General features: G+C 34.8%; 1 protein-coding gene across 1 annotated transcript in view; it reads right to left on the reverse strand.

Annotated features, from left to right (window-relative positions):
* Window positions 1–16,476, reverse strand: part of LOC106042970 (connector enhancer of kinase suppressor of ras 2-like) — a 182,855-nt gene that overhangs the window by 57,762 nt on the left and 108,617 nt on the right. The window contains exons 10-12 of the mRNA XM_067004835.1: window positions 7,910–8,056; window positions 2,383–2,516; window positions 1,567–1,772 (exon numbers count right to left, since the gene is read on the reverse strand). Of these exons, the coding sequence (XP_066860936.1) occupies window positions 1,567–1,772; window positions 2,383–2,516; window positions 7,910–8,056 (487 nt within the window). The remainder of the gene's footprint in view (window positions 1–1,566; window positions 1,773–2,382; window positions 2,517–7,909; window positions 8,057–16,476) is intronic.

The raw sequence follows: 16,476 nt of genomic DNA on the forward strand, positions 1-16,476 counted from the left end.
ATATATATAAACGTGATCATGTATATAAACATGACCCTGGCCACGCACAAGCCAGGACTGCTTTCAAACTATTAGAATGAAAAGAACACTGCAACACTTAGGAAACTGGATGTCATTTGCTAGGGAACTCTACAGTGAATAATCACTGCAGCTGCCACATTCTTAGACTGGAATCTACCCTCTCAACTCCCAGAACAGCAGGTGAAATGATGTAAGTATCAGTCGTATGTTGATCTTAGCCAAAAGGTAATACAGTTTAGAGCTTAACCCAGATAGATTAAGTAAACTGTGCCATAGATGTATGTATGTAATACATTCAAAATACATATGAAAGTAATAAGAAAACCTCAGCAAACAGATTTATTGACAGTGGAACAACATACTTGTACATCTTAACTTAAAATCTGTTCTTGCACCTGTGGCCCTCAGTTGCACTCTCTTCTAACATTTATGGTGGAAAGAACACCTCAGTCTGAGAACAGGAAGAAAAAGCCACAGAGTCTCTAAGTGCTAACAATTGAAAGAGCAGGGAACCCACATTTCATAACATCATGGTATCAAATCCTGCACCAGCCTAAACCAGTTTTAAGACAGACCAACAGAATCAGTGTCCAGAGTGCTTAAAAATCCCCTCCCCAGCTGTTCCATTTCAGCTGTTACTGAATCTTCCACTATTAACTGCCTCTGGTGTTATCTCTGTTGAACTGCAGCATGTTTTCATTACCTGTGTTCTTCACAGACACATTTTTCTTTACTACTCTGAGCTTGTGAAATATTTTCCCTTTTCAAGCTATCAAGGACCAAATATATATATATATATATATATATATATATATATATATATACATATAACAAAACAAGAGAAAGGAAAAACCCCTTAGCTTCAGAGTAGGTGAATGAAGTGCTTACTGATGACAACATATAAATTGATCAAAAGACGGAACCTAGTCTTAGAGAACATTATGACCAAAAGGAGCCGTTATGCCTTTCTCTGAGGCACAGAAATGCCATTTGCACCACCAAAATCACACGTTATTACAGTTTTATAATAAATCTTTTATCTTAAAATTCTGTAAACTTTACAAAAATAACTTACTGCCTCAAAAATAACACCACTCAAATACATGGAGAATACACTGGTATGTCTGTTTAACACAGTGCTGAATTTGGTAGACCTTATATCTTATAGATACTTTAATACCCCATGTGTTTTCAGGCCCTACATTAAAGCATAACAGCCTAGACTGTTGCAACCAGAATAATCTCCAAGAGCTTCAGAATAAAAGCTGGTAAATCAAGATGCTATCTATCCAAGTACTGTGAACTCAAATATAATTCCAAATTTTAAGTAAAAACTGCACAATAAATTTATTTATAACTTCTATAGTCCTGATCCTGAACATTAGATTGTATTTATATTAATTATTCCTTCACATAAACTTTTGTCTGATATTCAGAGCCAACAGATCATGATCTAACAAAAAATGACAGATATTTGGGGGCACTGTAGCATTCACAGTACAATTTCTAAATCCAGTCAATCAAAAGATGTTAAACCAAGCCTACCATGAGTGGGTGTTTTTTCTCTTCTCCGCACTCCTGTAGCTCTGCTTCTCTCATACTCAGAGCCCAAAGGATGGCCTTCACCTTCAATTAAGGTGTAGTATTTACCACTTTCATGTTCCAGAAAATAACTTGGAGACTCAGAGCCTTTCAATCCAGATTTCCCAAATTTGCTGATGTCATCACAAGACATTATTCCAATTTCATCCCTAAAAATTGTAAGCCAGAAGATCATGGGGAAATTAAGCATTTTATGAAAAAACAAAAGTGTACCAATAATCTAACCTAAGCACTACAAATGAAAAAAGTCATGTAATTGAATTGCTATATATGAGAACTTTCATGAAAGTGTTTCAATTTCAACAAATATAAATTAATGAAATCATCATTAGATTTCATTTTAACTGCAAGATAAACATAGCTATTCAGGAGTTTTCTAGTATTTGAAAGGGAGCATAAGTAATTGGTGTAACATGAGATGGCAAGGATTTCCGTTGCAAAAATGCATGCCTGAGAATAGGCTACAAGTGGTCACAAAAGAGTAAGTCAAAGTAAATGAGTAAAGATTTCTTTAAGTGGTTTTCTAGTTTAGGACCCAAACCAGGTTTTGCTCAACCTGTATCTAGCTAAATCAAAGGTAAAAAATGTCTCAAAACAATGATACATTGCTTAATGCAATTCTAACTCTTAATTTTACTAAATATATAGGTTCGGTTGTTTTTATTTTGTTCACTTTTATTGGTCTAGTGAAATTAAAATGTAAATTTTCTTTTTTTTTTTTTTTTTTCCAAAACCTCACATTCATTAGGAAGTAAATACCTGGGGCCATAAAGTCCTGACATAGGAGAAAGAATGTAAACATCTTGGAGTGCTGAGTTCTCCATTTTGGAGGACATGCCCATTGTACTTGTTGGTGTTGTAGAACTGCTTGTTGGACTGGTTGGAATTACAGGCTGTAAAACAAACAAAACCCAAGCACATGAAGAACAAATTAACGTTTTCTGTGCTACAAGCAACACTTAGATCAACATGCACCATTTTACAAATCATGACCTCTTTTTGGATTAGCCATTTTTGGATGAAGACTACGAAGACCAATTGTAATCTTTTTTGAAATGCAAGGCTTTCTGTCTTCTAGAGATAAACGTTGAGAATACTTTTATGTGGTTCAACAAGTACAAGCGATTTTAAATAGCAGCAAAGGATATTTTTCCTTGAGAATATCAGTCTGCATAGGGGTCCAAATTATAGTCTTCCCTGCTTTACTGTTAAGCCTCTCTTACTCTAATCAAGTGTTTTGGGTTTCTTTCATCAGTACAAATAGATAAAAAGTCACTGCCAATGACAAGCATCATACATGACTGGCTTTCTCATACCTGGTCTGGAAACTAAGGCCTACTACATTATACACAGTATTAACTACTGCATTTAGTATACAATGGCGATTTCAACAATTTTCTAGTGGCAGTAATAGTAAAAAGACTAAACAGAACATACTCTAGTAAATCCCCAACTTACCTGCAGTTGGATACCCAGTTTCCCATGGGTCAAAACATAAATTATCACCGTCACCAACAGACAAGCAGAAACTCAATTTCAGAGAGAAAGTACCTATACCAAGTCTCTTGTGAATAATCCCCAGAAAATTAGATCTTTCCTTTCCACTCTTCTTTATCTTTTTAGTTACTTTTAACATTCTGAATACTGTTTCCCCTAATTTTGGCTAGCAAGCTTGAAAAACTTGAAAATAATTAAGCAATGCTTCAATACTAGAATAAAATTGAAACATAAATGGTAAATTCAACCCTCATCAGAAATAAACAATTGTTTGCCAAATGGAAAAAAAATAAAACTGTTTTGGAAACAAAATATATTGCTATGATCCTGAGGGTGTTTTGCAAATATTGGGGATAACTAAACAGTGTATCTATTTAAAAGTGCTGTTCAAAACAACAAACATATGGCCCCAGTGCATCCTGCAAAAAACAGCAGGACAAGATACAGGAAGCTGCTAAAGCCCATTAATACAGCAACAATAGGCTTGAACATGGACATCCCTTACCTTTTGAGGGGATATGAAGATTAAGGATGGGGTACTGAGTCTCTGCTTTCTCCTTTGAAGGAATAAACTCAATCCCCAGAATTCCCCTGATGGGTGAATTCACAGAAAATACACAGGCGTCACTCTTCTACATGGATTGCCTGCGGTAAGGGAAAATGGGGCTTTGTAACTGCGTATCACCCTATGAATTCCTACAGTGTGGCATTTTTGTCAGAACAGATTCATTCACGCTAGTGATACAGACAGCTAATTGCTTATTGGACAAGCTGCTATTCAGAAAGGCTGAATGTTCAACAATAAAAATACCTCTACTTACAACTAAGAAACAGAAACGTCAATATTATTACTCACAACACGTGAGTATTTCTCACATACTGGCAAATTGCTACAGCTGTGCTGTAAAAGAACTGGTACATTTACAGTGTGTTCAAGTCTTCTGGATTATAAACTTTTGAAACTTGAAATATACACCTTTTTTAATGTGTAAATATTTTTTGTCCTCAGAGCAAGAGAATACAATGAAACATATATGAATATGACGGAAAAATCGTGAGTGGCACTAAGAAGCAAAGGGATTCACTGTTCATCATTTCCTCTAAAAGAATAGATTTAAGAGAACAAAACACAACTTTATTTGCCACATTTTCTTTGTGTGAAGTGTTTCAAGAGTTTCCTTGCCCAAGACGTTTCCCACTGAGACATGAAAGTACATGGGCAGCACCCTAATTTCCAAGTTCATCTAAACAGATTTGTTATTTTCCTTCTTTTGCTCTACAAGCATCTGTTCTTATAATGTTATAGAATTTATAAATATTTATATTGTATAAAGTAACATCTCTCCAAATGTATATAGATTTCTAAATCTGAAATGAGCTACTTGAGTAGAATTATTCTGAAGTTACTTAAAAAGTTTCAGGGCATAACATGCATTTTCTGTTATGTAAGAATTATTAGAAAACTGTCACTGTTGACAAGTTTTGCTAGTCATGTCACCAAACGGCAGATTCTATAGTTCAAGCAAAATAATAAAAAGTTTAATGTTCCAGGTCAAGTACTTGTAACAGGAAGAAATATTCTCATTAAATATTTCTAGAAATAAAAAATACAATAAATGAACTTTCATTGAATGAAGTTGCTGGTGTGCTTAGTTTTAAAAAAACAAAACACAAGAGTACTATTCGCCATTGCAGATAAAAGAAGTGTTGAGTGGGAAGACAATCATGATCGAGTTTAAAAATGAAAATAGATTTCTATTATCACATAATGCCAGCTAGAGACAAAATGAGAAAATGGTATGACTGACATGTCTCACTGAAAGATAACTGTAACAGAACTTCAGCCTATTTTAATAGTCTGCTGTTACTTAACCATCAAGGCAAACTATATACAGCACAGAAATACTACGATTAGACCAAAAATTACATTCACAGATTCTGTATCACTAATAATTCATAAATTAACTACTTGGTATGCTTTTTAACATAAATATTGTGGAAAAAATCATTAATAACACTTACAAGAACCTTAGGCAATAATAAAAAACATAACTTATTTTTAAAAGTTCCTGCTGAATACCAGCCTGAGCTAACAAATATTTCAGGCCTCTGAATTTCAAGTTCTGAAATCCTACTGCCTGTATTCCTTCCCAAACTATGTAATGGTTTTGTATGAGAAAAAAGTTACATTTTAGCATTTTGTGAAAGAATTCATCATATTTGTAAATAGTACACATACAACACTTCATGTAGCTATGTACAAAAGTGTTTGCATGATTTCTTCTAAATAAATATATTCTAAAATTCTTCTATTTCTAATTATTCTAAAGAAGAACTTTATACATCTCCCGTCAATGACTACGCAACATCTGTGACTTCAGAAAAAGGACTGTCACTTACTAGGTAACGTAGCTAACAGCCTGATTCCTGTAGGGTCCTGCTTTCTACAGTATGTCATGGGAGGGAAGAAAAGGAAAGCAAATATTTCTCTCTGTTTTTCTAAAAGATTTAGGTTTGTTTCATCTTGATACGATATATCTATATTTCTTTTCTTACATCTTAAGCAGTAAAGTTACAAGGAAAATACAGAAAAATTAGACACCTGGCAGTAAGAGAAGAAAGCTTGTAGTCAAAAACTGGTCAGAGGTTTGCTGTTTAAACCTTAACAATCTTACATCAGGATGGAAAAATTGCTTTGCAAGTGTACTATTTCATGGTGTGTTACGTTACCCTTTTTTGTGACAGTCTGACATTTGCTGAATTATTTTCAGTTTTTGATCTACTTTAACTCAGACTTTTTTGACAGATTGTTACTTCGCCAGTCATTCCATATCCTACATTCATGCAGCTGGTTACTTTTGTCTAAAGTAAAAAACTTTCTGTCTACGCGGAGTGTATTCCACTTATTTTTGAGAGTCTGTCAGCCTCTGATGCTCTGAGTGCCAATTTAATCCATTAGTGATAGAAAGCTCCAGAAAAACAAACAAACAAAACCAGAAGCCTCCCTACCAATTCAATGAATTAAACTGATCTGGAGAGTCTAAACAATGCCAAAGTCAGACAAAGGCAAGGACATTTGGCAGCCAAGAACAGGGCAAGGGAAGTGAGATCACTGTTTTTCAGCAGCTTCAAGCTGTTAGGTCAGCTGTCCAGGAAACACAAGCTTTGGTATCATCTTGAAATCTAATCATGCTAGTTCCAAGCCATTAATGACAATAATAAATAATACCAGATCCAGGTAAGAAACTGATAAAACCGAGAACTGCATTTGGATTTTTTTTCTAGGTCCTATCACTTGAGCTCACTTCTGTGGCATGAAGACTAAAGAAGACCACAAGATGCCAAAACCCTGAAGTTAGTTTACAACTTATTACAATATCTAATGTTAAGAAATAATATTGGCAGTGTTCTTTTTATTTCCTGAGGTGATTTATATGTTTATTGAAATCCCTTACTACTGTTTTTTGGCATAGAAGAAACATCCTAGTGAGAATCACACTTAAAGCACACTTTGTTCCTCAGAGGCTCTTGAGTTCTGGGCCATCAGGAAAGGACACATCACGAAAATAGAAATTGTTGATAATTCCACAAAATAGCTTGGTGCACTTTCATTTATCTGTCTACCATGACAAAGGATGACAAGTTTTGTGGAAAATACCAAGTCACGTATACAACAGATACTGGTTTCATACTGATAAAGCTTCCTGAATTTGTGATTCTTGTGAATTTAAATTCTTTAATGTAGTAATAAAAGGAGAGGATCTCTACGGAAGCCCTGTTGCAAATGCAATTTCCATTTTGCTATCTCTGGAGACTTCATATGAAGTTCACAAGTAGATCACCCATAAGAGGCAGCACAGAGAAAGGAAAGATGGCAGTGAAACAAAGTGTCAGCACTCCTGAGCTGCACAGATTGCACAAAGGGCTTAAGTGAAGCAGCTGTGTAGGATGTGCAGGCACTTTGAGGAATGAAAGATTCAGGAAGTGGCAGGCAGTAAGAAAATTTGTCTGCTAGGGTTGTAGGGTTTGGTTTGTTTCATTCATTTAGAAAGTATTCAGAAACACATCCATATATCTTGCAAACCAAGCAAAACAACAAAGCTTCCATGTTACGAAAGTGCATACACTTATTACAGAATATTATAGAGTATTAAAGATAAAATGTCATTACTGAAGGCAAGCTTTTAAGTTAGTGACTATGCATGTTTAAGGTCAGTCTGTTTTACTGTTGTTTCTACAACATATGTTGATGTTGTAGGAAGAACCAGCTGTGATGTTCACTTTTTTTTTCTTTTTTTAATGTCAACAGGTTTTCAAGGTATGTTTATGCAGAAATATCAGAGGGTTTATTAGCATTGCTACCAAAAACAAATTGAGGAGGAATGTAGGATAGAAGCAGCCTTTTTCTGAAGTTCAAAAGGACTACTACTCTTGATGAAAACAAGTAGTTGTAATAGGTTGTGAAATAATGGAAAGAAAGAGAGGCAACGTTGCCTCTGCTAGCCAAAGAAAACCATTGAATCTTTGGCTGCTTACTTTCCCAGCAATATTATTCATGGATATTCTTTTCTTCTGTGAATTCCTGTGGTTCCCAGCTTCAGGGAAAAACAGAGGAAAACAACTGTATTGGCACATATTATTGCCATACAAACTTAGCACTGTATTTCAAAGGAAATAGGGCTTTTAGAAGAGGTTCCTGTTCATTCCATTGGAAGGAACAATTCTAGAGATTTCCTTTGATTAGTGGAAAGAATTTGCCATGACACCAGAGTTGCAACAGCCTTCTTACCTGAAGCGCAAGAGGCTTCCACCTCACGTTTTTCAGAAGGGCAGGAGCAGAAACCAGAGTATTCTGAGGACGTTTTTTCAAGGTTAAAATCACTCCATTTGGGTCTTCCCGCAATGCATTTACTAGGTTCTTCAGCTGCCAGCCAACCTAAGAAAAAATTCCATAATTGAATTTTGTAAGCTTTCCATTTAACTTTACATGTGAAGGAAGTCTTCTATTAGCTGGAAAGGTGTATTACAGCCTGCTCTTTCTGAACATAAGCAGTTTTTATAAAGAGTTTCTCATTAATTCTGTTGGACTGAAATGATGCTGCAGAAGCTGGGTTATTTTTGTTATTTTTAAGCTAGGTTTCTCAACAAAATAAGGCATAAGTGAACACTGTCTCCCTTTAGATAATCTGTGAGGTCATCGTAAATTTTAAATCAAGTTTGCAAGTAGAACTGGTGTTTCAAAAATAGTTAGGACATAACAAGTGCCACACAGATTTCAGCATGTGATTTTGCAAAGGCCCAAATTAATACCCTCAGAGAAAGACAAGCAAAACTCCTATTTTATACATCCTGGTTCACTGGATAGCCATTCCATGTGCATTTTGCTCCTGAACAGACACATTATTATTATTATTATCTTTTTTTTTTTTTTTTTTCCAGGTAGTGAAAGCATTGATGGAAAACAGGGCAGGGAGACAGGACAAGGAATAGGAGGAGGCAGGTATTTTACAGGAAGACACGATGATGAACCAATGGACAAAGACCAAACGTATAATCTCTCCTTCCCTAAAGGATTTTGTAGTTCCACTTCTCTCAGAGCACCTTGTGAGATAAATTTGATTTTATTCCTAACAACTATCAGTGAAAAAAAATTATAATAAATCTCATAACATTTCAAAGTGACCATTATAGACAAATGGAAAGAATATTTTTCGTGACCTTGGAGACAGAAAACTTTGCATTCTCTGTTAGCTGGAGACTAGCAGTCATGGAATAATTTCAGTCTGGATCCTTAGTTCAAGCCCTCACTGTTGAGTAGAAAGACAGACTATGCTATATCAACATACATAACATATTTAAGATCTGAACTGAGGATAAAATACTGTTTACTTGATTTATCCAAACAGACCCTGGATAGAGCTGAATACTTCAAGTTACCATAAACCATAGCCATAAAAAAAGAACATCATAACACTGAAAGGATTTTATACGTGTCTTTCACTAAAAGCTATTTAGAGACATTTCTAGATCTTCTTGATTATTTGAATATGAATTAGCCATGAAATGGTTATACATGAAAACAAAAATTAAAATTTTATGGGATTTTTTTATTCATTAATGTTCACACTATCCTATTATCCTGAATGATTGAAGAGGTTTTAAAACTGAATAATATAAAGGAGTATGTAATGATGTTTACACTAAAGCTAGTTTTACACATTTATGTGCTCCTGAACACATTTTTCTCATGTGCATGAACATACAATAGGAAAAATATCTATCAAAACAGCCAGATACATACATTCAGAAGAGAAAGCAAAATTCATGCAAATTCACATTTTTCTAAAATTTAACCAATCTTTCTTCCTGATTACACCACTAAAATCAGCAAAATTGTACTAGTTTAAATAAGAGAATAAATTTGGCTCTATAAGTTCAGCAGTCTTTTTGCCCTTCCTATCTGCAACTGATGTTTTAGCTTGTTCACTAGGAAGAAATTAAGAAATTCCTATCACTTAGCATTTCACAATGAATTATCATTCAACTTGAGTAACTGTATTATTGAAGTTTCTTTAATATTAGACTCAAAACAATGTACCCAAAGCAATATCCAAATTAGTACCGACTTACTTAAACATTGTAATGCTTAAAGGATTTGTTAACATTCCCTTCTGAAATCTGTATTTTTTGTCAATATACTTGTGACCTTGCCTAGATAATCACACTTACACCACAATTTTTGAAATTTGTCTCTCTTCCACTGACATGAGAAAAATGGTATGACTAAAGTAGTCTCATAGCTACTCACATATAACCTGAGAGCTTGGCCCAAAGCCACAGGTCGTGGCTAGGGGACATGCCAATAAACACACAGGTGCACACACACAAAACCCAGAAAAAATATCTGAAAAGTCATCCCTGTTTCTCTTCTATAGTACAGCTATCTCCTCCACTTAGTTTCACCTTGTTATTACCAGGAAATAACTCATTTTACAAGAGCAAGCCTATATAGAAAGGAGTTACTAGAAAGAATGACCTCTTGTAAGTGACAATGAGGTTACTGGTTCGCATTTAGCTCTGTGAAACAGCAGAGCCTGCAGAAATATTTATAGGGAGGACTCTGGAGGACTTTCCTAGCCTTTTTTTATTCACATTTTCTCCAATTCAGACTTGATTTCTAGATTTGCTACTGAAGAAAAGTGAATAGGTGCGGGATGTTACTTTAACCCAAACACTGATGGTCACCTTCTCCCCCCAGTTCTGCTAAACAAAGTGTTATGGATCCAATCCTGCACAGAATACGTCCTGCAAAAGTCGTTTTCTTTCACAGAAAAGCTGAGCTCTCAGCAGCTCTAAAAGTAGCCTGTATTAAACTCTTCCCACCATTTTCTGTTCCAAACACAGCAGATTTTTATTGTGGTAATAAAGGACCATAGTAAAGACCTGTTGTAGGTTACTCATGGTTAGTTATAACTACCACAGCTCTTAGGAATCAGAGCACTGTGCGTGAACAGCATTTCTGCAATGACAACCTTACCGAGGCAGAATTGTGGCAGCCCTGAAGTGAGCTATTACGAATGAAAAGCTTTAGGGAACCCAAGAGCTGGAGCTGTACAAGTGTACGCGAGCCTTCGGTGCCATTATATTTGCTATGCCCTTTGACTATGCTGAACTGGCAAGTTCATGGTAACAGTTTTATCATTGCTCTTCTGACCAATATGTGTATTCCCATTACTATTAAAAATAAAATATTAAAAAAAAAAAGATTTAAGTGTTCAGAATCAGTGCAGTCTACATGTATCGGCATATTATATCACGTACCATTTATAACTACTTCCTTTTAGAGGAAGATAATCGATTATACATGAAGGTGGAGGTTCAAATCCTCTCACAAGGGCCTGAGAGAAGTTTAGCTAGAAACTTACAGTTTATACCTGGTCTCGACAGTGGGCCGAAGCCAGGATCCCAAGTGTGAACATTTGGCTTGGAAAGCACTGTATGTCTCATAGTGCTAAAAAGCATTTTTATAGCTTTTTACAGTTCTATTCTATTTTTAATGTTGCTGGTTTACTGAAAAATTTCTAAAAATGCACTGGTCACAAATGGACCACAACTAAACACAAATATCTCAACTTCCATTCCATACGAACGCTTCTGGTTTGCACTTTGCTTATAACGACAGGATGTTTATATATAAATACACACATATATTTTACGGAATTTTAAATTTAAAATTGGACGGACTATTTTTGATTTTTATAGATTGCTGTAATTTTCAGAATGCTGAAACCTTTGGAGTTCCGTGAGCTCCTTTTAGATAAGAATGATAAATAATTAAGTTAATGATAAATTATTCCAAGGAGAACCTTAATGACAAAACCATTAAATAGCAAGATCTATTAAAGAACAGTCTGCAATCATTACTACTAGGCTATGATAAAATGCTCTTAGGAATTTGGACATGTTATTATAAATTGTATTACTAAAAATATCTTTATGAAAATAGAAGTCATTACAGTGGATTAAAAATCTTAGTTGAAAACCAGTCCTTCAGACAGATTTTGACATTTATTCTTAAACAGTCTTTAATTGCAATTACTAGCTTCTAGCTGTGGTGAGATGCGTTCAGCAAAAGTGTTTTTTGCTCCTTTAAGTTTTTTACCATTCAGTTAATCAGGTTCTACAATATGGGTTAAGATATTTCACTCGGTAATAAAAGTTAACATGTAAATTAGAGTAATGAAGGAAAAAAAGACTAGCATGATGCTTTATTTTCCTGAATAAATGAAATTGGAGCAATTAGGATAGCCATTACACTCAAATCAACAAGTTCAGGGCACTGTTATGTTCTCTTTGCACAGCACAGTAAAGGTCTAGTCACGGTGCATGTTCTCTGCTAAACATATTTGCATATTGTAATACAACACACTATTTCCATATATTTGCTCTCTTTATAAATCAGACCTACAAAGTAGAGTGTGGAAAGTCACACGGCTGCTGTACTCCTAGTTCATAACCCAAAGAATGTGCAAAATACTGTCAGATGCCAGCAAGGAAAATTGCCACCACAGTGATATACAGTTTGTAAAGAGAAAAGATGAGAATCACAGGAAATTGATACTCGCTGGCTAAAAATACAGTTGACTTAATGTTAGTCCAAAGAAAATTCTCTTTAATTTAGATGTTAAACATAGAAGAAACATAGATGAATATAACTCACTGAATAAGGTAAGAGGCAGGCAGAAGTTTAATTTTTTTTGGTGGTTTACATTTAGGATTGTTCAATCGATAATTTTTATTGCTTTGTACATCAGCAGTGTGGAAAAAAGGGCTCCAGGGGAAAAAATGTATTATTGTAGTCTATTTTAAAGGATTAATTTTCTCATAGAAAGTACAAGCAAGTTAATTAGTGGAAAGTGCAATATATGGTAACTTTGAAAACGATAGCTAAAAAATTTTATGGTAAAGAAATTTAGCACCATAGGGACTAAAATTATACTGATATAAATATCCAGAATGCTGTAGTAATTTTGTATACCTAAAACTGATGATTTTGTAGTTGGGACTGCTTAAGTAGTATATGCAGAAAAACAACGCTTGCTCATTAACCTGCAGTAAACTAGTTTGTCTTCTTGTTCTTCAATATATTCTTTAGAGTCTCCCAGTATTGACTTGTTCCTTCTCCTTTAGAAGATCTAGATTTGTCTGAATGTGATTCAGAACACATCCCACCAGCAGTAAGGGTTTGGGCATTTTTATACATCCAAACCATGTTCATGCTGGACAAGCACCTTTTCTCCTTTTTTAAAATAAAGGCTATCTGGCTGATGATGATTGACTGATGATCTGTATGAAAAATAAACTAACATAAAAAAATCCTAACATTATGCACAACAACAACAAAAAATCTGAAGAAAAGACTAAACACTGCATTTGTGGATGAGTGCATAGGCATTAAGTCCATGATATATTCATCTATAAAAGGAACTGAAAAAACAGCTGGACTGTTGAACACAATGCGGCTTATCAAAGGATTCCAGTGGTTAAAACCACCACCACAGTTATTTACCTCCGTGCTGATTTCCTCAAAACTCATTATGTGTATTTGTCATGGTGCAAATTTAGAAAACAACTCAGAGTGGAACTAGAGTGCTTAGTGGACAGAACATATATATTCCTTTCTTTGTTTTTCCTGAAAATTCTGGGGATAAAGCATAAATGTGATTCTTCAATTCCTTCACTGTTTTATCAAACCGTAACATTGAGTGGGACTCTGAAAAAAAGAAAAACTTCCAAGAAATACAAAAATATATAGTGCACCTGCCAGAAGGAAGGTAGGCTAAACCTCCACGTGTTTCTGGGAGTTATGCATATTAAACTCACTGTATCATTTGCCCAGCTTTAATCTTACTTAGGATGGAAGGAGACAGAGCGTAAACTAAAAATGAGTTTAAGAACTGCATTGCTGGGCATTTGATCTGGAAATCAATTGTACAGAATGGTATTTACTAAATAACTAGAACATATGACATTGCACACCACCTGCAAACAAGTAATTTTGCTTTGTCTCCAGTAGGACCTAACCCTTACATGAACCAGGACAGATGTTTCCCCTCAAGGCTCTTTCAATACATAAGCAAACCCATCTGGATATTTACTCGATTCTTAACAGTATGACCTTTCTTCATATTTTCATTAAAAAAAAACAAAAACAAAAAAAGGGGGGGGGGGGGGAGGGAGAGATGAGCAAACTCAAATTTTTGTTAAAGAAACAGTCATCTTTTGTATGTTAAGTCTGTCTGTAATTCACTTTGCCTTACAATACTACCCAGGCTAGGGAATTTATCAGGGGAATTAGTTTCATTAACATGGAAATCAGAAATTATTATTAAACAAAAATGTGCTGCAAGATCATAAGACTTTCTGTCACTGAATGGAAAGCTCATCATTAACACCTGTAGCTGATTCACTCTCCTCATTAATATCCTAAGTGTTACTAAAAATAATTGATGATGGAAATACCAACAGTTATCTATTATCTTACATAGTTATTTTCATTGAATAACAGAGAAATACAGCAAGATTCCAAGATGATGCAAGATGTGCTACTGGAAGACACATATTACTAAGCCTTTTTGAAAGGCCGAATCCTGAGATTCAGTGATACGTGGAAATTTCTTTCCAAACCAAATGACTTTTTGGGGGGGAAGAAGTTGTAATTGTCATGACATCTCTTGTTCAGTTATCAGTTCCTTTTCCTACTTGCATTTCACAACACAGTGTGCTGAAACACAGATCGTATGACCTGTCACTACAGTTACAGATTTACCTCCATCTCAAGTGAGCACCCATTAAAACTCAGATTTCCAATTCAACACACATACATCTGGAATATTAATTCAATAAATATTTTAACACCAATAAATTAGTGCTGGAAATTATTAATTGTTGCAGGGCTCTTGACGTTGTACCTTCTCTTTTAGAAGACTCAGATTTGTATGAATGGGATTCAGAATACAACCTACCAGCAACAGGGATTTAGACATTTTTATAAATCCAAACAGTGTTCATGCTAATTTCAAACTACACAGTTTGACAGACAATGAGCAGTATGAAAGGGCATTAGGCTGTGGCTCATGTATTTACAGAGCATCCTTCATTCCAAAGAATAAACCTATCAAGTATGAAAATGCATCCCCATTATTTTAAAATAACGGTTATTTAGACATAACATAACAAACACCTTACACAACAAAGCAAATGTGTTTGAACTGAAAGAGCTGTTCTAGGCTACTACATCCTTTTGTTACCCCTTCTACACAGTTGTAGGCAACTATAACTTAATTGTTTTCATCAGTTCTTCAATCACCATCCTAGTCAGACCTCTTTCAAATTTCACCACAGATTTTCTTACAGATGTTCATATGGATGCTTGCTCTTCCACAGTGTTGTTCTCTTCCTTAAAGAGTTCTTTCCCTTCCTGGTCTGTATAGCCTATAGACCTAGCTGGCTAGGTAACCAAAATTTAAATCTTTAAAAAAAATAAAAAATCATTCAATACATTTTCTTTTTTACCCCATTACATTTGCAAATGTTCTTACGCAAATTCACCTTTGATGACTGCAAATGACCTGAACATCACACAGTATTTCAGACTAGATATTACCAATGTCAAGACAATGGCGTTAAAACTCTATTTCTCCTGGAAACATGTTCCTGATTAATTCCAAGTTCATCTTTGCCATTTTCAGTCACATCACCTCCATGGTGATGAGTCGATTTGGGATTAATTACTACATTCTGACTTCAGGATTCTTGCCAGCTGCTCCTGAGTAACATTTAGCTTTCAACATGAGTTACTAAAAGCATTATTATTGCTCTCTGTCCTATCAAATGACCTTCAAATTCTAATCCTCAAAAAAAAAAAAAAAAAAGAAAAAGAAAAAAAGGTTTTCAGATTTCTGAACCATTTTCCCTAGTTTATCTAACACTTTTGTATACAAAAGTAGATCTAATATCTACATCTGTTCAGACAGCTAGATCAATACTTGTTTGGATCAGTAAGATTTCTGTTGTCTGAAAAAAATATCAAAGGTAGAACATTAACATAATTTATTTTCATAAACTTATACTGTATTTCATCTAACATTCCATTTTCCTAAAGTCTTTAGTTATCCTTTATAATCCTCTAAATCACCTGTAAAACCTTGCATAGTATTGACTAGTAAGTTTGTCTCCTTACGCTTCCACAGCATACGATGTTATCCTAAAGCAGACAACTCATTAAAAATCCTTGCTTAGGGAGTTGCAATTGAAAGTGTCGGTCCCTTCAGTAAACATATGCAGATGATTTGGCTTTAATTTATCAGCTTTGCTTCCATCCTGAGAATGGATGTACCTATATATTTGTTATGACTGGTTTTCTTCTCTTTGTCCTATATTCTATACTATTCTAATTATGGAAATTCGAAAGAAACAAATATTTCTTGGCCACAGACAAACTTATCTTTAATTTTACCCTATTTTCACTGCATGACAGTCCCAATTCTTTGACTAAAGAATCACATCCCATCCGTAAAACAACTTTAGTTAAAGTTAAGGCAAAATGAAATTTACTTTCCTTTTATTTCAACTAAGCAGCAGAAAATACTATTCACAGAACCTGAGGTGTAATTATTATTTTTGTAAGCAAATGAATGCACAGTGCTATATTCAGCGCTTCTGTTTAATTTTATAGGAGAGGAAAGAAAAACTCCACAAGGCATTCAATTTCTTGCCGACAGGCGAGAACTAGTGCCTGTTGTTACTGGTAGGAAAAAAAAAAGAGTTAATGTCATGGTATTTTAGAACGTGTGA

The sequence above is a fragment of the Anser cygnoides genome, chromosome 13 (assembly GCF_040182565.1).
Source record: "Anser cygnoides isolate HZ-2024a breed goose chromosome 13, Taihu_goose_T2T_genome, whole genome shotgun sequence".
NCBI lineage: Eukaryota > Metazoa > Chordata > Aves > Anseriformes > Anatidae > Anser > Anser cygnoides.